We start from the raw sequence: 22,307 nt of genomic DNA, 5'->3' as shown, positions 1-22,307 counted from the left end.
GGGGTGTGAATGGGAATGTCAGTGTGGGGTGTATGTGTGGTGTGGGTGGGTGTCAGTGTGGGGGTGTGTGTGGGGGTGGATGTGGGGAAGTGTGTTGGTGTGGGGTGTGTGCGTACACATGCATTGATATGTGTGTATGTGTGTGTTTGTGTGTGCGAATGCATCCTCACGTGGGCATATACGCATGTGTGCGCGTGCACACGCATGCTTATATGTGTGCGCAAGTGTAGATTTAGTAACAATGTTTTTTGTCGCAGTCTACGGACGCTTTATAATCACATAGTACATGTCCAGTTTAATAGTTTGCAAACATGGCCTCCTTTTTTAGCGATCTAATTTGCTAATGGTGCCGCATTTATTTTGGTGCCCAGCCATATTTTCTGTCCCAGTCCGACCCTGAATTTAGCGGCAAAGCCATGTTTACGTTCTTTGCTAAAAGCCATGTTTACGTTCTTTCGTTTTCGCTGGGAACGTGGTGCGGAGTTGTCTAGGGTCACCCAGTGTGAATGCCACTATTCCTATAAACAGTTTAACATCTGCGGCCAAAAAGTGCGACCTTGAAGACGGAGGAGGACTTTAAAGAAAGAGCTTACAATGAAAACTGAAATCTATGTTTACCCTGGCACGAGACTGCTTCAAAATGTGTTTTCACCAAAGCAAAAAAAAAAAAAAAGATTTCAGTCCAAATAGAAGCGATTCCATCAATAAAATGACACCACAATGCATTTTCTTCCGAAAAAAAAGAATTCTGATTGAAATGTAAATATGGGAAGTGCTATTTTTCCGCCCTGGTAGATGTAGAAAGACAGGAATTTAATTATATTTCCTCAGCGGGTTGTGAAAAGAAGTTCTCGGCGTGTTCCTTCTACGTGTCGTAGTTAAAGCCACGCTTCCTAAGTGGCCGCCTACACTGTTTTCCCAAACGTCGCTTTATTGTCCTATTTCTTCTACCTTGACAGTGAAGGCGGCTGACGCGGCTGTGTGTTCGCGGAGAAGTCGCGTCTCGTTCTCAAGCGCCAGCTGTGGAAGCCTGTGCTTCTTGGCGCTGTGCCTGTGCTGCAGAGTAGTCTGCAATTTGTGGCGTCGGTTGCAGGTGGTGGGGCTGGCATCCACCGGAAGTCATACCCGACTTTGACCTATAGAAAGAGAGAGAAGGGCAGAAAAGCGAGAAGGAATAAGGGGAAGGAAAATAAAACAAGCATATGCAATCTAAAACTTCTCGCATTTACAAGAGTTTGAGCTTTTGCATTGTAAATGACAATGCCTTTCCTGCATTGTAAATGACAGGAAAGGCATGGCTTGGCAGTTCGGGCTGGACTGTTCCCGTGAGGCACAGGGTCAGACTGATTTGCATATGGCCAAGTCTGAACTGGGGTGGCAGAGTGGGCTAAAGAACGGTGATGGATTGAACCCAGATCTGTTGACTGGGTGGGAGTGTTTGATTGGTTCAGATGCTCCGTCCATCACCACCCCCTTTTGTACCACTTAGATTGATAAAAGGCATTGTCATTTACAATGTCAATAGCTTAATCTCTCGCAAATGTGAGACCTACTGCATTGCAAATGTATTTGGTGCCCGTGCTATAAAGATTTAAAAAAAGCATTAGGAGAGGGCATGCAGGCATGACAAAGCTATTTGAGAAAAAAGTGCTCAGAGGCAGTAATTAAAGCCTACCGAGTAACAACACAGCTAACGGGATGTCCTGACGGGAGGTTACAAAATGAGACAAGGATGTACTAAGGAGGTACTGCGAAGCCTATTCACCAATGAAAAGCCACAGTTTACAGTGGACAATGTCACAAGCCAATGAAAAATATGGACGGAGAGGTGGCGGAATACAGCATGCCTCGCAGAGCAGCGCTTGCGCTGCCCTGGCTTGACCTAAACAGTTACGTCTGAGGATGCAAGGTGGAGGCAGAAACAAGTGATATTTAAATTATATTTTAAATGTATTTTACGATACTGCTCTAACATCTGGAAGGATAAAGGGCCAGATGTAGGTCACCAAATACTGGTCGGTAACGGCCGACTAGATGATTGAGATGTAAGGGGACTATATTTTACAGAATCTGTAAATTTACCAAATCGGTAAATTAACCGATTCTGTAAAATACAGATTCGGTAAATCTATATGTAGGTGGCACTGGAAACAGTACCACAGGCCCCTAAGAATTCGTTATTTACCATGTAATACTATTGCATGGTAAATAACGAATTCCTGTGTACATGCACATCTGTGCATGTACACCTGTGCAATGTGGCACACATACATGTGTGTCACATGACACACAAGCCTGAATCAGGGGTGCAACAGGGTGTCAAAGAGACACCCTGTCCCCCTTGTAAATTCAGTAATTTTACCGAATCGGTATTTACCGATTCGGTAATTGACATTGATTCCTATGGGCCTCAAGGCCCATAGGAATCAATGGCAATTACCGAATCGGTAAATACCGATTTGGTAATTACCGAATATTTCCAATTCGGTAATTGATTCGGTAAAAATACCTACATCCCGATTGCCAGTTCTTAAATACCAAATCGGTATGATTCGGTATTTAAGAATCGGTAATCTGGGATCACCTACATCTGGCCCAAAGTTCCATAACCTAGTAGCACTCCTGGAGAAGGATTGTTTTAGTGCCTGACATTGAAGAAGGGTGCCTAAGCTCCGATGTTACTTTATCTTGGACGCTGTTGATAGCCAAGTTTTTACTTCGCGAGCACTTGCTGAATAGTGATGCATGAATCTCATAGTGTCATGCAGGTTAAGGCCTGTGGAAGGCAGCATCCCAGCTAGGGGCACACAGTCGGAGTTGGAAACTGCAGATAGCGGTCCCATGAGAGGTGAAATAAATTAAATGCAACGCTCTCGGGTAGGTTTAGAGACCCAGGCGGTGAATGCATTGAGCAGATATCATGGGAGAGGCAATGTGTGGTTTGAAAGCAACACTACAGGCAAGGTGGTCTATGTGTCGATGCGCTGGTTGTAGACAACTATAAGAAAAAAATCCAGAATACCCATGAATATCACAGCAAATGGCAGTCTGTCACCATCTCCCATGGCAACAGGATCTCACCTTAAGGCAGCCGCGGCCCGTGCAGGTAAGAGCGGTGGATCAATGAGGCCAGGCTGGGGGGGGGGGTTCTCTTCTTTCTGGGGTAACCCAACCTCACCCTCCTATGCACTCCTCTTCTCTTCTTTCTGGGGTCACCCGACCACGCCCTTTTATGCACTCCTCTTCTCTTCTTTCTGGGGTCACCGACCTCGCTTTCCTATGCACTCCTTTTCTTTCTAGGGTCCTTTATCATTTCTAAGAGCTGTAAATAATAGCAGTTATTATTTCCTAATGTAATGGCACTCAACTTGCTGACATCTGAAGGATGGAAGTTTGAGACAGTCCTGCTGAGATTTTAATTTGTGAACATCATATGACTGCATGCTTAAGCAGCAAGTGTTTAACTCACTGAACCATTCTGCCAGGTAGTATACAGTAAGGGTGGTCAACTGGCGCGTTTTGCAGGTTTGTCCCATATTCGGGTGGTCTGTCAATTTGCCGATAGACAACTGGAGCCGGACTCCAAACTTCATGCTCTTTGTCGCTGACAGGACAACATGAGCCGATCGGTAGGGGTTCCGAGCCGACTGGTAGGGGTCCCACTCTCACCCTTACAGCCCCCAATGAGCATTGAAAGAGGTGCTTGTCTGGCGATGGAAGGGAAGAACTGCAGCAGGCGAAGGGTCCTGCACAATGCATCTTCAAGGTCACCTCTGGAGATGCTGATGGAGAATCTGGAGACCGGATGTATGATAGTACAACGCGGTCATTTTGATCGCGGTACTTTACATCGCGGATTTTACAACGCAAGTGGTTACAACGACTTGCGTTGGAGGGCGCGGATTGTGGATTTTTATAATTTTATATTCCAACACCAGTCCACGTTACAGTAGGGAAGGTGTTGGAATATAAAATTACAATATTCCTTAACCAACAGCGCCATCCAGCGCAAGTCGTAGTAAAGACTTGCGTTGTAATGGCAGCGTGGTAAAAGTCGTGCGGTGTAAACACCGCGTTGTAAACGACGTTTACCCTGGAGACCTGCAGTCAAACAACTCTGAATGTGTGAAAGGAAACCAAGATCGGGCAACAGCTGAGAATATTCCCTCGGTGTTTATTTATTCTATTAAGTTTCCTTCATGGTGCACCGATATTACCAGTGCAGAAGATAGAGGCGTATGAAAAGCATGATTTGTCTTAGATCAAACAGTTTGTTAAGTTGGATACCCGAGATTGTAATGAAGTGCTGCTTGTTCCAAAGGCTGATCCTTTAGCACCACATTACAATTTGCTGAATAGACAATGAGAGTAGGCAGTGTCTACCACCCTCCCCCGAGGTAATATCCAAAGAAGTTTTTTCATTATCACAAATTTACTAGGAATGTGTAGATTGATTCTAGACACTCCAAATCTTGGACCAAAACGGGGAACGAGAGAGACGTTCAGAATATGATTGGCCACGAGCACTCAATTTAACCACATGAGCATACTGTTGTTTAGCTAACACAACACGATGATGGACGGAGTGCTGAAACTTTTCAATCAATAACCCCAGTCAAGAGATCTGGGTTTAATCCATCGTTCTTCGGCTCACTTTGCCACCCCAGTTTGGACCCAGCCATATGCAAGTCAGTCTTGACCCTGCTCCTCATGGGACAGTCCAGATTGAACTGCCAGGCCCTCCCGGGACCGGAAACAAGCATCTTGGGACCGGTTTCGTGGTAACACCCCTCATCAGCCAGGCTTGCTTGACTCCAGTGGTGCAGCGAGCACGGGACCCACGTCTGAGCATACCCTTCCCACTTAGGGCGAACAATGCAAACACAACAAGATGGTGGACGGAATGCTGAACCCTGGCAAACATTCACCCCATACTGTTGTTTACCATTGGAATTTCAGATCTTAAGAATATTGCATTCTATTTGGATTATATGTAAACTTGCCTCTCCAAAGGTTAGTCAAAGCTTACTCCAGGAAGTGGTAACGGGCTGGAACTTAAACACAGAAGGCTCAGTTTTCAGACTGGATAAGCTCAATAAAAGGCTGAGTGATATCTTTTAAAATGGCCTGTCTCAGAGGAAGACATTATGAAATGAAACCCCCAAAAATGTGCTCTGAGACTCATAATCCCTCTACTCCCCAATAAACATCTTCTAATGCGCCGTGTGTGCACAGGATCTCTGTACATGCACATGCCTATATGCACGCAAAGCATCCTGCAAAGTGATAGCTGAGAACTGGCCTCCTTATGTAGAGTATACTGTGTCCATGCTTTTACAGGGCACCTAAAGACAGTATGACCTATTGCTGATTAAAAAGCCAGCTGTAAAGTTCTAGTTAAGTCTTGCAGGCCCCTGGAGGGCTGTATATCTGTCGTTCATGAGCACTATTTTGTATTATAAATTCTCAGCCAAAGTTGAGGGTGGAGAACAACGTAGCATCCTGAAACACTGGTTCAGACCTCCATACAAGTCTGAAAGGCTACAACGAAAGGCAGGATTACAAAGACAGCAGGGCGATTAGGGGTGTACAGATAATATGGTAGCCCCAATCCATCTCATGCAATTTCTGTTTCATTGCCATGAATTGTGCCTCTTACATGGACACACCTGGTTCGTATAAGCATCTATTTGGACTCTACAAATGAATGTACTAGCAGTAAGACCTTATGTTTAAAAAAGTAGACTCCATTGAATAAAGTCCGATCCGTACGAAAGTCACTCCATGTTTTCAATGTGCCCCACATGTTCTAATTGCAGGCTTGTTTGGTATTCTATCAGGAACTGCACACACGTGAATCTTATTAGTTGTGACTAGTATGGATGCAAATATTTACCACTGCGCATAGAAAAACTTTGAAAAAAAGAACTCTTGTGAAGAACAATTCTATAGACATTTTCCAACTTGGCCCGGGTTGGATTAGAGTGAAAATGATCTGGCTATGAAGTGCAAATTAGGCCTGGCAAAATGTAAATTATGCTGGTGTAACTTGTGCAATTGTGGGAATTATGAGTTAACCCCTTGTATGCTTGTGACGGAACCGTTCCGTCACAAGCCTCGGGTGTGCTGTGCTTGTGATGGAACGGTTCCGTCATGGCCCGCTCGCCGCGCCTGCGCGGCGCGAATTCCGCACCTGCGCTGAGCGTTCTATTGGGCGGGCGGGGCCGTGACGGAACCGTTCCGTCACAAGCACAGCGCGCCTGAGGCTCGTGACGGAGCGGTTCCGTCACGAGCACGGGAGCGCCGTGCGGCCGCTCCGCCCCCTTAGCAATGCGGCGGAATAGCCGCTGCAGTGAAGGGGTTAAGCTTCTTTTTACGCGAAATTTCCGAATTTACGCCACTACACCTCTCCAAGTGGTTACATGCCATTTGCTGTGAACATTTACTGTGAACTTGAAGTTTGCTGTACATTTTTTACCATGAACGCATGGAAACAACAGCTGTTGTTCACAGTGCTTTTGTTTAGATGCGTCATTGTGCGAACATATGACACCAGGACACATTTTGCCCTAGCGTTTAGTGCAAAATGACAGATTTGCATTTCACATAATTACATGTAATTCCACATAATTTTCAGAATTGCGATAAAGTAAGTTACATGGATTTCACATAACCCTAGAAAAAAACCCATCTTGTTATGAATGGAAAACTAACTTCTCACTATGCAGGAAAGACTTTGGTCGCAGGAAGGTGAAAGTAAACTGGGATACTGCACAGCATTTTCAAAGGGTAAAAAGTGGGACATTTTTAAAACTCTGCTGGCAAAAATAGAAAAACAACTTTGCATGCATTGCAAGTTACTATATGATAGTCACTGGGTAGAATGCAGTGGCGTGTACTGCGTCACTTCCTGCATGGGGAGAAGGATTTAGCCATCACTTTCTTGAGGATTGTCACCCATGCACATCTAAGTATATATTGAATTCTTTTAAATTACCCTCACCCACAGGTAATTTCTCAAACCATGTGTATCTGGTACCATTTCTCCATGTAACTGTGTGCTCTCCCACTACGTATCCCAATTCCCCCTCTGCCGCGTTATGTTCTGCATTCATCCCTGTTGTTTACCAGTAAATTTGTTACACTCGTAATCTGGCGGGTGGTCTGACCACAGCCTTGTGAAATGTCAAATGCTTTTGTATAGCGCACATATCACCCAAAAAAGGTCTCATGACGCTCATGGCCGGGTGGACCCGGTGCTGCACCGCCAAAGTTGTAACTGACCCTAAATGTATTACACTTTGAGTCTGGCTGAGGCGAGCGCGTCCTGCCCACAATGTTCAGTTGCGTTTGCCTTAATATCCAGCCAGCTCTTCTTTCCCACAGTCTTAGTCTGTTTCCTCATTTTGTAGTTGATTACCTTCGTAAAGGTGTTCCCTTCAGGTTGCATAACTTCTCTTACATGTGTGAGCATCTTTTTTGACATTAAACACCCCAAATTTCCTCAGATAGTCAACCCTCCATCCCTACAATTAATTTGTTTTGTTGACCTTGTCTTGCATCTTTTCACATGTGTTAAGGTCTATTTGTAGAATAATGATTGTGACCAAGACAGAATTCATAACCTAACCGTGGTATTACCAGATCTTTATAATGGCAAGGGTCTCCCTGAGAACTATGTGAGAAAAGCAAGGACCCCCTGGGTAGTTACTAAGCAGACTCCTAGGGCAGGGTAAACACAGTATGTGAGAGAAAATCATAGGCAGTCTTATTAATAAGTAAACAAGTGACTTGACCAAAATTGCAAGAGGCACAATCAAGTTATTAACCGTCACCTCACTGTGGACACCTTTTTCCTTTTGGTGTCTTCTTTTATTCAACATGTTCTGTCAATATATGCTATGATTGTATGTAATTTTAGATTGATTTGTCATATAGTCTGATTATTTTCAGTCATCTATATGATTTTTACTATGTTTATTATTAAAAATATGTATGTTTTATACAGATAATTTCTTCCTTTTGTTGATTGTGCCTCTTGCAATTTTGGTCAAGTCACTTGTTTACTTATTAATAAGACTGCCTAGGATTTTCTCTCACATACTCCCTGAGAACTATGGCATGTGGTTAGGGGGCGGTCAACTTACACTTGCACGGTCCTGAGTCTAGGCGCTCCCCCATGAGTATTACATACAGAGAGGCAACATCTCTGCTTCATGAAAAAAACCAATCCTGTGAGCGGTACAACTCTCTGTGGGGTTGCGTGTGCGCGGCATTGTCCAACACACAGTAGAAGACCAACCGCAGCATTGGAATTGCTGATAATATCAACACGTCTTCCTTACCGCACCTTTCAGCGGGGTACTACCACACATGCACAATGCTTCGCGAGGTAACATTTCCATTTTCTTTAGACCAGCACATTTAAAACTTTGGGTTGTTCCTAGAAGCCAACGAAAGAGACTGGGCGGTGCCAGATTTTGTGTGTCCACACCCCACACTTGGAACCCCTTCCCCCTTGAAACAGGTTCTTCTGTGACCTAAGTGGGATTCAGGAAAAAACAGAAAACCTGGCTCTTTAGACAAGCTTATCAATAACTCTGACAGCAGCAGCCTCGTCTACCCTAGCACAGAGAGACCTCTCTGGTGTAGGTGCGCTTAACAAATGCTCTTTAACATAACATAACATAACATATCATAACATAACCTCCTTCCTGACATGATAACGCTTCTGCTACGGGCCTCCATGAGGTGGTCAGTACTGATGGCACCCCTATTAGTGCAGGCAAGTAAGACTCAGGCCCTATTGCTTAATTTTTTTTTTCTTTTTTTCTTTTGTGCTTCTCTATATGACATTTATTTTTTTCTTTGTAAGAATGTTCATCTTTTGGGTGGGTACAAAGTTCAACCCAATCACAAAAGATAATATAGCCATAACAATAATACACCAATGCCAACATTGACTTGGCTCCAGTTCCATGTCTGACCTATAACCAGTGATGCTGGAAGTATGCAGCAGAGGAGGACCACATTATGTGGCTAAGTGGACTAAATTATGCAATAAGGAAAGGCAAATGATGTGGTGTGATGTGCCTCATTATGCGATTGCCTCATTATTTTGAATTTTTTTACACATGGTAACACTGTCTGAGAAAAAGATTTCACCTTATTAGTACCAATTTAATAGCCAAATACAGAAAGAAGAAATTGAAACATTTGTGAAGGGACTTCCAGTGTGCAGGAAGACATTTTGCCATGTTTTTAGCAATGCTTGATCTGTTTTTTGAGCTAGAAATACTTTGGGGTTAAAATCTACAGGTTATGCAGCAAAAGATGGATTATGTGGCAAATACGGTAAATTCATAATTATTTGTAAAACACAGCAGCCACGGAATAGCATAATTCCAGTGGCCTTGCCTATAATTCAAGGAGTGCGACTTAACTGGTATAGCTCTGTGCAGTGGGCTATATCAGAACATTGCGAGGTTGGAGCCACATTAAACCTTGTAAAGTTCCAGAAGGCCAATAATGACAAGTAATGACCTTCAACACCAACAATACAGTGTTTGTCTTTCTTTTCCCCCCTATTTAATTACAATAAAAGCATTCAATCTTCAGTGTGTGGAATATTTTAATTGCATCATAGCCCTTCAGACCCATGTAATGTTCAAAGTTAAAAGGCCTGCGCTTCAATGTAGCGCCTCGCTTGTAAATTGGTGAATCACCCTTCAACCACCACTGCACTTCAAAATCCCAGTATTGGATTATTGAGCACTCCATTGAAGACAATGCACCTGTAGAGGATGAGTGACACTATGACCCGGTAGCTTTCCATGTCTATTATTCATTCTGAACGCTATATATTGCAACAGTTTCCTTAAGTATAAGCCAAATTCCAAAGTGCTGTGAGGCCACGGAAAGCAGAATTTAGCTCTTCATAGTAATGCCTGATACGAAAACATAACTGGTTTTGTTTCCTCTGCTCCAAAGACCCTGGGTTTCTCCTTTTCTTCTGTGTGTTTCGAGGAGTACACCCTGCTCTCAGCTCGTGGGCCTTTCATATAGCATTGAAGCCTGTCTTCTGGGAGCTACCCTGTTGTTATTCATATGCTCCCTGAGGTGTATGGCTTATGCCTGTCCCTTTGGCCAGTGAAGAGGGGGTGCATATCCTGACCAGGCTGCTCTGCTGAATGGCTAAGACTCCAAGGTGCATATTATCAAGAAACAACGTTAAAATTATTGCCGCTTTAGCAGCAGTAAGCTGTCACTAAAGCGGTGAAAATGGGCTTGATAATATGCCCTTGTGAATTCCCATAGAAGCCCAGGTTCTGGTGTGAACCTGGGCTTCTATTGGAATTCTCCACGGCATATTATCAAGCCCATCATCACCGCTCAGCTAAAGCGGCGATAATCTTAACTCCGTTCTTGATAATATGCCCCCAAAATTCTTCTCTAGGAGCAAAGCACGTTACTTAATAGACCATTTTCAAAAGTAGGGCCTTATGAGTGTTTGTCATTGGTCGAATTGCCTGGCGTGACTGGCATGAAGAGGTAAAGGTCCCTGAACCCTCACACTCAGCAGTGGTCATGGGAGTCCTGGTTCCCACGAGGAAGGCTGCAGTTTATTCCAGCCCAGCATTAATGGTCGATTCCCGGTCCACCCCTGCCAGGCACGGGTCCACCTGGCCCCACGTGCTGGCTTTGATGCCGTTTCCACTCTGCCTGAGTACATATTTCTGTTTACCTTCCCGGCTCAGGGTGGTGAGGTCATTTTAGCAACTTAAAAATACCATCAATCCGGACCCCAAAAAAGGAACCGACTGTCACGAGGCCGGTGACGACATCTGTTTTCGGTGCCGGCTGCAGCCTCTGGTACCCACCGGGCAGCGGTGGGGGGTGTTGTTGACGCGCGCGGCGCTCTCTCTCTCTCTCTCTCTTTCCACTAACATTTCAGAAAGTTTTACAGCTCTGGCTTGTCACACAATAGCAAGAGTTAGGTCTTGTATATAAGTTATGTTTACTCATGGTAGCGCTATCAAGCTTTGGTGTTAGGGTGCCTTACAGAACAACACTTAACACTACAGGATTTAACCCCTTCGCTGCGGCGGCAATTCCGCCACAGCGCTAGGGGGGTGGGGCGGCCGCGCGGCACCCAATGCTCGTGACAGAACCGCTCCGTCACGAGCCTCGGGTGCGCTGTGCTTATGACGGAGCGGTTCCGTCACGCCCCAGCCCGCTCAATGGAACGTCCGGCGCAGGCGCGGAATCTGCGCCGTGCAGGCGCGCCGAGCGGGCCGTGACGGAACCGCTCCGTCATCAGCACAGCGCGTCCGTAGCTGGTGACGGAGCGGTTCCGTCACGAGCATGCATGTGGTTAAGGGATGCTCTCAAATATGACCCACTTCACCCTTTGAAAACAAGTTAAAAAAAAAGTTCCAACTCACAGTAAGGACTTTGCGACTCAGAAAGCGGAGAGGGCGTGAAAGTAGCGCATTCTACTCATATCATTCCAAATTGCACTGCGAAGTAGTGTTTGGAAACTGGCCCCAGTTCTGCAATTGGAGAACGTTACTCCAGGGACCCATACATTTGGGTCAAGGTGTGGCAGTGGAAAGGGGGTGGAGTCACAAGGGGCAGAGTTTGCAAAGAAGAGTCTGACACTCTGGGGGCATATTTACAAGCCCCTTGCGCCACTGAAGCATCACTTCTTTTGACGTTCCGGTGGCGCAGTGTGGTGCTCCATATTTACAAGGACACGTAATGCCACCCTGCATTGCTTTCATAGCCTTGTAAATATGGCCCCCTTTGTGCATTACTCTGCATGAAGGGGCATTCCAGGGGTGTTGATGTGGCCTTTCCCATGCAACACTCATAGATTCTGACGCATTCCCATATTTACAAGGTTTTGGGGAGGCGTAATAGTGGCGCGACGAGGAGAAATACCTCTATTTCTCCTAGATTTTTCCCCACTTTATGTGTGCTGCATTCTGCGCCATCAATAATTGTTTTTGTTCAGGAAAGTGCTCCTTACTGCACAAAAAAAAAGAATCCCTGCAATGCAGGCTCCCTTGCACCGTGGGGGAAGGTTGCCTGCATTGGCGCTAGGCAGCCTATTGCGTGCCAGCACAGACGAAAGCACAGGGATGCGTCGCATTGCTGTAAATACAACTCACCCCTGCACATTCCTAATTACGCAGCGTGACATTGCAAGATGGCTTGCAGGGCGACACTTCGTCATTATCTTGTAGTTATGCCCCTCAATTTGTACATATATTTTTTTCAAAGTCTGCTGCAAAGAAATTGGTACCAAATTCAAATTTGACAATAAATCTGTTTTAGCTTACTAAATTGAGCACAAAGAGGCTGCATTTTAAAATATCTTACAGGGTTAAGACACCTGCTGGAAAGGTCTTTGTGTGCCCAGCAATTTTGAGGGGATTATAATTGTGGTAAAATAAATCTGGTGGTTAATGCAGCTCTGGGGGAGCTCTGTGTTTTGTCCAGTCAATGCTTTGGCTCATAAAGTAGCATAGGGAGTTAATGTGCCTGCTGCAAAGCACAGGCCTCTGGAGTAAATAGCGCACATAGTGTAAATTCAATCACAGATTTGTATTTTATGTTGATATGTTAGTGGGTTACTGCTTTTGACAATGAGAACATTTTGGTACTTGCAGTTCGTAAGTTGCAATCCTTCTAATATTGCACAAAGGGCTATCGACTGGCATAAAGGACCAGCATAGAAACTGCAAGTAATGATTTTAAATCCTTATAATACGTACCAAGTCACTGATTATAAAGTAAAGAAATCAGAACTATTATAAGGTTATTACAGTTGAGTTCTGACTTTACAACGCCTGCTGTCAGCAGCCGAGGTGAAAGGCAGGTCAGGTCATGGAGCATAATTAAAGCAGCTGTTTAAAGCAAAAAAAAAAGTACAGTACTTTTCTTTCTTCTGCTCTATGACAAGCAGAGAAAATCTCTTTATTTTTTGCACTCCTTAGATAGAGGAGAGCTAGAATCTTTCTGCATGTTTATACTCATTCTCCGCTACTGCAGCTTTTAAAAACACGGACTTGTATTTGACTATTTCTAATATATGTTTGCAGCAAATATATATCAGATTTTTTATGTGTTTAATTTTGCACTAAATGCTTTATTGTTATCTATACTACTATTATAAAGAGAGAACTTTGAACCTTTGAGGCGGGTAAACTCAGGAACCACAGCACCAATCCAAACACCCGATACATCGTTGTAAATGTCAGGGTCTGCAGATGGACATAGGCTATATAAAAAAATAAAATATACGTTCTTTAAAATATTTACGATTAAAAAAAAAGTAGTCCCTTGGAAGTAGCGCCGGCCGCGACGTGCGTGCTGACATCAGGAGCGCGGGGAGGAGCGGCGTACAGGAGCGCGAGGAGGAGCGGCGGACATGAGAGCGGGGAGGAGCGGCGGACTGGCAGGGAGGAGCGTTGAGGAGCGGCCGACAGGCGGTGAAGAGCGGTGGACAGGCGGGGAGGAGCGGCGGCTGAGGTAGGTGAAGCGGCCCGTGTGCAGCTCATTGGGGGCCTTGAAAGTGGCGGGTGCGCTCCGGGGGACCCACGGACAACATCGGGGCGGGCGGGGGCCCTGAAGCCTGAGACAACATCGGGGCGGGCGGGGGCCCAGAAGCCTGATTGCTCCCGGACAACGTCGGGACGGGCTGCTAGTTCTTCATATTTGTAAACAAGCTCTCGCCTCGATTAGTGGAACTATATACTGCAGCTAACGGGGCATGCTTCTTGCCAGACACTACTAGAGAGGTGGTGATAGTCCCCATCCTTAAACCGGGTAATTGTGCCCATGACAGATCAGCCTATCGATCACTGTTGATGCTGAACATCGATTCGAAAATCCTGAGTAAGATCCTGGCAGCTTGGCTTTTACCCCTCATGACCAAGCTGATTCTTCCAGACCAGGTGGGATTTATCCCGGGCCGTAATATAGCAGGGAACATTCAACATCTACTAGCCATCCTGGAAGCGGAAAAAGACGACGTGGACGGGCGGCAGTATTCGATGTCAACATAGAAAAAGCTTTCAACAGCCTGGAGTGGTGCTATTTGTATGAAGTGATGGCTCACATGGAGTTCGGCAAGGACTTTATTAACTAGACTCTATTACTGTATACTAGACCTACCGCTTGGGTACGTATGGGGAGGGTCATTTCCTAGAGTTGTCTGGTGGCATGAGGAACACAACAGGGATGCCCTCTCTCTCCCCTCCTATTTGCCGCAGCTATGGAGCCATTGGCGGCATCTGCCAGATCTGGGCAATTGTACAGGGGATTATCCATAGGTCGCAAACAACATCGAATTGTGCTTTACGCAGTTGTTCTGCTCATCTTCCTGAATGATGGAGAGGGAGATCTGAGGGGAGACCGATCCATGATGGAGAAGTTTGGCCTATTATCTGGGCTACGAGTCAATTGGCAGAAGTCCAGGCTTTTCCCTGTATTGCGGATAGAGAACTTTATACTATTTCGGTATGCTTCCAAAATGGGTACCAAATGCATTCTTTAAGGAACTAGACTCCCTGATCTTTGCATTTGTCTAGGGGCAGGGGTGTCGGTGATTAGCATTAGCAACGATGCAACGCCCAGTAGAGGAGGGCGGATTAGCAGTCCCTGACATTGAGACCTATTATATTACGGTGCAACTGCAGTGGCGGGAAACATCCTTTACGACGCAACTTTTACCACGCAGTACCTTTACAACGCAGGATTTACAACGCAAGTCATTACATCGACTTGCGCTGTAGGGCGCTGTAGGATAGGTAATAGTTTAATTTACTATCCAAAACCTTCCCTACTATCCACGGGGACTGGAGTTGGAATAGTAAATTAAACTATTCACTATCCAGCGCCCCCCAACGCAAGTCGTTGTAACGACTTGCGTTGTAAAACCTGCGTTTAAAGGCATGCGTGGTAAAAGCATGCGTTGTAACGACATACATCTGCAGTGGCTGGTCCAAGGGATGGTGAAGAGACAGAACCCAGATTTGACCCCAGGCCACTTTGTACCACCATTGCTTGATCTCCTTTGGGTGTTCCTCCAAGTAAGAAGATTGTCTAGAATTGATTCGCAAGAATTTAAAGTGCTGGCTAAACAGAGCGTTACAGAAGACACGCACTAGGACTCCTTATTCCTCTGACTTGCCTTTAGAAATGCTGGGGGCTCTTCTACATGGTGGTAGCTGACGAGGCCGCGACCTTTGGATTGAGGCTGGGCGACGAAAGTGGGGGATCTCTATAGAGATTCTGAACTGCTTCCGTTCGATAAATTCCGCGCTGAGTTTGACTTCCCCGGCGACATTTCTTGCTGCATAGAGTGCTTGCATCAGCAATACGCAAACACTGGCATACAGGGACTGCTGAACCCCCAGTACTGCAGAGCTGTTACTATATGGCTCTCTCTGCAGGCACCATAACGATGGTCCCCTGCTTATATAGAGCCTTGCGTACAGATCAACAACGGCCACTGGAAAAGCTGCATTCTCAGTGGGAGGATGAGATGGTTATTCCTATCGCAGCGAAGGACTTGGACAACGTCGTAGCCTGAACGCCCAAGAGCTCCAGGAATGCGCGCTTTAAGCTTATTAACTACTACGTACTACATAGATCCTATCTGACTCCGGAATGCCTAGGTAGATACTTTCTGATAGCTGACACAGCTTTTGCTATATGTAGGGAGGGGGGTACACACATACTACACATGTTTTGGGCATGCTCGGTGCTGCATACATTCTTAGAAGAGGTCTTACGTATGATCGAGGGGGATATTGAGAGAGAGTCCCCCACACCCCGGGGCATTGTTTACGGGGATGGTTTCCCCCACACATCTAAGACAAAAGTAACAAGGAAGTTCCAAGACTTGGCGTTTACCCTTGCCAAATGTGAGATAGCGAGGAGTTGGAAGGCACCTAAGGGCCCTTGACTGAGCTCATTGAGGAAAGAAATTATAAAATGGGCAGAGTGTGAGGGGCGAATACTGCTGAGAAAGGTTATAAGAGGGATAGGAAATATTGGTATAGTCTGAACATGGGGAACTATGGTAGACAGCCATTCCAACTGGGAACTAGGAACACCCGCAAGGTCCCCTGGGAGGTTGCTCTGAGCTTCAGCTGGTGGGTGGGGCCCCTCTTGACTGGGTCCATGCTGACGACCTCTACGTGACTAGTGAGAAGAAATGCCTGACTATGAATGCCCCACAACTCCTTGCTTATTATGCTGACACACTTCTTAAACCATGATGTTTATTCTTATTCGCACAATGTAGTACCGACTAATGGGGGAGAGATGGGGGTAGGTGACTTAAAAATTGATAACGTTGCACTATCATGACTTGCTTCATGTATAGACACTATACGGTACTAGATCTAGGGAGATCAGTAACAAATGTAATGATCGTGCTGTTAAAAGCTTTATAAAAATGTTTACAAACGTGCTCACTCTTTCTTATTAACCCGGTCGCTGCTTCTGTCGGCCAACAGCCGTCGCGAGCACTACCTCCGTAGTGCTCGCATGTACGTTGGCCGACGCAGTCCCGCCCACTCTTCAAAGCCACCACACCGCGGCGGATTTTCGGCCGCGGTAAACGGGTTAAAGAGCTACGCATCAAGGTTTTAAGTGGTATGTGGGAAAGGTGATGGTGTGGCCATGCATCATATAGGCTAAAGTACACCCTGGCATACACGATAAGAATATTGCAAGTCACATCAGAGTTCCATAACCTTACAAAGTAACTCAGGCTTTGGTCTCGTTCCCCTATATGATTATGGAACTCCTCTGTGGATTGAAAGATCCTCATATTGTACGGAAGGAGGTACTGTATTCCTTATATTGTTTTTTTCTTAATCTGTTGTTAGTCTAAGATTGCAAAGAAGATTTCCCTTGGGAAGTAATAACATCTTGTTAGTACAGACAACCCCAATCCCTGTGTTACGTTTTATATCCTGACTTAATGTTTCTCCTGACCATTCACTCTTAATATATAATGTCTACAAGAACAGACCATAGGTGATTCCTACACCTTCTATCCCTCATTGTCTTGTACAACATTTCCTCTAAATTGATTTACGCACTTTTATGATTCATTGCGTCTCTGCATGTGATGTAAAGTGATCTCCGATGCTACACTGGGATGAGCATGGCTGTATAAAAAATTAAACAAAAAATAAATTAGTAAGTGCCATTTAAATAATTATTTTTGTAATTACTCATACACACCGATAAACCTTGCTATTTTACAGTGCGTGCTCATCTATAACATAGGGGGGTTGAGCAAAGTAAAAAAACTGCCGCCAAGTCATAATTTCTTTAAAGAACTTGCGACTAGCTGTGTGACTTTAGTTCCTACCCTTGCGTTGAATTCTTAATGTTAGGCCCAACTGGATGTGAAAATAAGACCACCCCCTGCTGGTTGCTGCTTGAATGGAATGCGAACAACTTGCGGCGATGCCAAATTATATCCTAGTGTCGGAAATTAAACACCAGGACAAATTCATCATATTTCCTTGGGTCACCCAGATCCCATATCTGGGCTAGAAATAGCTGCCAGAACCAGGGACCAGCAGAAACCCCCTACTTGTTTGCACCAATCTGCACCCAAGTGGGTTTGGTATCCATTCTCAAAGTGGAAGCTGTCCCTGAAATTACTGAGGTACAACCTTGATCTGCTGAGAGTGGCCCAGCTCAGGCCACACCCTCCACTTTGGGAAGGAACCAGAGTAAGTCACACGGGTTGAGGTGCTTAGACCGCCAATAGCTCGATGGTGTCTGCGACCATGCAATTTCCATTTACACTTGGACTTCAATGCAGAAACACAACAGGAAAAGTCAGATTACAGCAAATAGCATATGTTACAAGAACACACACAGTCAGCTGGACAGAAAATCTTGATCAAAGCTGTTCCAATGAGTGCATCAAAGGCCCACCTTTTATGATACACGGAGGAAGGGCGCCCAAGCGGTCAGTCTTGTTCAGCCAGGAGTAGGGGCCAGCTAACACTGACAGGGCAGTCCCACCGTTCATGCTCCATCCTGTAGTGTTCCACAGGTATAGTTTCTCTGATGCACTGGGGTTGCTCAGGTTGCAATGCACACCTCCATGGATTGTCGTCTTTTTGTGTAGTCCGTAGGCTCCCGGATCAGCCATGTGGCCAGTTTTGTGCAGGGTGGATTCAAGTTTTTGAGCAAGGGACACCTCCTTGTTTTGAGGGCCTTAGACAGGGTGAAGCATATACTGATAAACTTACCAAGTCCATTCCCCCACGGCCCCTCCGATTGTGATCCAAGCTACTCTTTTGCACTCCAAGAATTAAAAAGGCTTGCAAGGGTGGCAAAGCATTTACTCATCTTGCCGCGACTTTCTGGAACGAACTTCCCCTCCAGCTTCGCGACTGTCAGAGCCTTCCTCAATTCAGGAAGCTTCTAAAAACCTTTCTTTTCTGAGTCCCTATGGTTTGGCTGTAGCACACCGTCCTAAGCGCGGAGATATCCCTTATAGGGTGATTCAGGCGCTATAGAAATTAATAAATATCAAATATCAAAGCAGTCATCCAGCAAGGAGACACCTGAGTACATTTGCAAGCATATAACATATTTTCACTTATGTGAGTGGCATTGAACTGCTAGTCATGAAACATTGAAGCTAACAGAGGCCATGCTGTCAAGTCAGGTAGGACATCTCCCAGTGTGATGTCAAAGCACTGTTGTGTCTAAGCAGTGAGGAAAGAGCCATGCATGATGTGGCATCAGGAAGAGCAGTTCCCTGAGAAGTCACTGCATCAAGAGCACCTCTGAGTCTGATGCACGCTGCACAGAGGCCCGCTCCAAGTGTGATATCACTGCAGGAAGCGCATCACCCAATATGGTGTTGCATAGTCAGGACTGCCCTCACTGTGATGTCTCTTCCCCCTCGTGTTAGAGCTCATCTCTGCTTCACTGTAAAACCACTCATGAGAATTCTGTACTCCACCTGCAGCACAGGGGTGCCCAAAGCTAAGTCACAGGAAATTAGGAAGAGTAAAACATCACATTTAGGAAAACAATTCAGACTCAATAAATCTTGTGCTATGTAAAACAGTTTCCTCAACATCACACCCCCTGAAAACCCTATTTATTTATTTCTGTGACTTTATATAGCGTGGACGTGGCTCAAAAACATCAGAGCGCTTCACAAAAAAAATATCAATAACTAATAGACCGTATACAAGTACATTAAAGGTGGAGTGAACACTGGGTTAGCCTCTTACTGGAGGTAAAGTATTTCACACGTATTCATAGCAAAACATAAAGTGCTTACTTTGAGCCAGTGACTGCAGGTGGGAGCCACCGGCATTCATTTTTGGGGGCCGGCATTTATTTTTCAGCATCAGACATTTACCGAGAGCAAGAGAAACGAAAACACAAAGTGGTAAAAGAAAGAGGAAGAGAAAGAGGGAAACTCACAACAGGAGAAAGCAGAATCTGTATGAGTAAGAAAAAGGAGAAGGGAGTGCCTGGTAGTGAATTAAAGAGGCATGAGGTCGATTCAAAGCCATGGATCCTTGGTATTCAACACACGGACAGTTAATTGAACCCGCCCGGAGTTCTGAGCAGAATTTTGGGCACTGGCCCTTATTACTTTACAAATTAAGGGGCAGATTTACAAGCCCCTTGCGACATCTTTTTGACACCGTTGTGTCATATCTGTGATGCAGCAGCGTCGTAAACAATGCGCCACTATGCAACATATTCACAACGGGACGCATCTAGGCAGATGCGTCACGTTGTAAAGCCCTGCACTACTTTATACCCGCATCAGATATAATGTATGCAGGGTAGGCCTTTCGTCACAAGGAACCCTCGAAAAAGTGACGCTGAGTCACTTTTACGACCCCGCTGCATGAAAACCTAATGCTTGCTTGTAGCAGGCATAAGGAGTGACGCAGCACAGCAAGTACAGGCCGCCCCTGAGCAGTGCTGGAGTTGGGTCACGCTTGCGACACGACTCCGGCACTGCGTCACCTTTACAACGACAGATGCGTCACACATCTGTCTATCCTTGTGCCACGATGCGCTGCATTATAAATGTGGCACATCCATGGTGGCGCTTGGGGTTTTTTACATCACGCAAAATAACTGGCGCATTCCTGCTAATAAGCAGGGATGCGCCAGTTATTGTAAATCTGCCTCCCCTTTGTCTGAGAACATAGCCTTAAAATGCGGGTGTACTGTACTCTGTGAGCACCATTAATAATTTGTACAGGTTGAGGTTGGTATGTGATTTTATGGAGCGAGAGGAGTGGATTAGCAGGCGTGGGCGGCACAGGTAAGAGCAGTGGGGTGGGGGGAAGTCAACAGATGACGGGATAGGTAAAATTAAATAAAAAAATAAAACCACTTACCTTGCGGTCACCGCATTGCCAATTCGGCGATGCGGCGAGCGCAAAGAAATTGGTTTATTTATTTCATTTTACCTATCCTGTGACCAGGGACTCCCCCCCCACCCTGCCCCACCACCCCACCATAATGCCGACTGCACCTGCAGGTTGGGCCAGGTGTCGCTCAAAGAGAAGAGAGTTTATAAAAAACATCATACGCTGTTCAAGTAGGATCCATAAAATGACTATTCCACCCAGAGCCGCAATAAATGTCTACGTGCAAAAATGTTACTAGTTCTATTGTAATAGTAAAGTATATTTCAGTTGAAACATTAACAGAGAGTGAACTGCCATTGCTTATCGATTGACAGGTGCCTCATTGATTGCAACATCTTTGTACATTGAAGACACTATTAACTAGTGTGTGCTGACCTTTGACTTCTCTTTCTTTCCAGCAGTCCTATGCACCCGCACCCCACCCCATGGCTCCTCCCAGCCCCAGCACCAACAGCAGCAACAACAGCAGCAACAGCAGCGGGGAACAGTTGAGTAAAACCAACCTGTACATACGAGGCCTTCCGCCGGGTACCACGGACCAGGACCTGATCAAGCTATGCCAGCCGTAAGTACCCTGGACCTCTTCCCAGCATGCCTCAGTTTAAGTCAAGGTGTTGCGGCCATCTTCACATGTCTGGGTGTTCATTGGCTGCTTGTTGACCAGTTGGATATTAGGACTTTGTGCCAAGTAGGGAGTAACTCACCTTTTCCCAAAGTCATGCTCTACTCCCTGGAGGGTCACCTAGCTCAATGATTGATCCTACTAATGTCTAAAATGAATTAGGACAGTATAATCCTATGTAATTCTTTTAAAGTTGCCCCATCTATCTCCTGATGTAGGCATCAGTGTTGAGTTTTCTGATGTGAGAACAGAAAACAAATGCTGCCAAGCGCCTCCCACAAAAATCAACAGATGTCACAGGCAATCCAGGATGCTCTGAGGACTTATGCTTTTTGAGTGTCAAAAGGGTGGGTGCCTGTTTTCCTTAGGGTCCAAACAGACAGTGCTTAATTTGAGCCGGTGGTGCTCGTTGGGAGGCCAAAGGCACTCATGTTTGTGGACTTATTCTTCTGCATCAGACATTTCCTGAGTGCAAGAGAGGGAAAACACACAAAGGAAAAAGAAAGAGTAAGGCGAATCTTTTTTCCAAAAGGGAGTAAAAAGGAACTTGGAAGAGTGAGATAAAGAGGCAGAGAGTGTCTGGCAGTGGATTAAAGAGGTTTGAGGTGGATTCAAGACTACAAAGCCTTGGTATTGGGTGCACCGACCTTTAATTGCACGGGCCGTGGGCCTCTGAGCAGAGCTTTGGGCACTGGCATTCATTCTTGTACAAATTAAGCATTGCAAGTTAGCATTGAACAGCACAGTGTTATACCAATCAAGATATATTTTCCTATAACCACTTAATTTTTTTTTAACATTAACCTAAGTAGCATTGACATAAAAATCCATGAAACTTCCTCAAACTGGTCCTGAGTATGCCAAGTGGGCTTGCACTTGGTGGACGTCCATGGACAATAGCCAGAAGTGTGGGAAGTTGGAGAAACGTCAACGAAAAGCTTCACAGCTGCTTGAAGGTCGAAAAGTGTTTTTTTAAACTTGTGCATTAAATCCACGACCTTCAAATCAGAGATGCTCTTCTAAGTAAAACAATTGCGACACGAACACTCCAGAAAATACAGTTGCAGAGACAAATTCTGACTACATTTTGCCTTTGTGAATAGATAAACTTCAGAAATAGTGAAACATTCTGCATTTCCCTGCTTTTCTGGGTTCGACTACATGTAACATTATCAGGCTATGAAGTGAAAATGAGGCACAGTTGAACTTTTTTTAATGCCGGT

The 22,307-nt window shown here is 45.4% G+C and overlaps 1 protein-coding gene across 2 annotated transcripts in view; it reads left to right on the top strand.

Annotated features, from left to right (window-relative positions):
* Nucleotides 1–22,307, top strand: part of RBMS3 (RNA binding motif single stranded interacting protein 3) — a 1,517,465-nt gene that overhangs the window by 440,612 nt on the left and 1,054,546 nt on the right. For both annotated transcript variants that reach the window (XM_078663941.1, XM_078663942.1), the window contains exon 2: nucleotides 20,861–21,027. In XM_078663941.1, coding sequence (XP_078520067.1) covers nucleotides 20,861–21,027 — 167 coding nt within the window. The remainder of the gene's footprint in view (nucleotides 1–20,860; nucleotides 21,028–22,307) is intronic.

This window comes from Lissotriton helveticus, chromosome 10 (assembly GCF_964261635.1).
Source record: "Lissotriton helveticus chromosome 10, aLisHel1.1, whole genome shotgun sequence".
Lineage (NCBI taxonomy): Eukaryota > Metazoa > Chordata > Amphibia > Caudata > Salamandridae > Lissotriton > Lissotriton helveticus.
This window is presented reverse-complemented; position numbering and strand designations above follow the sequence as displayed.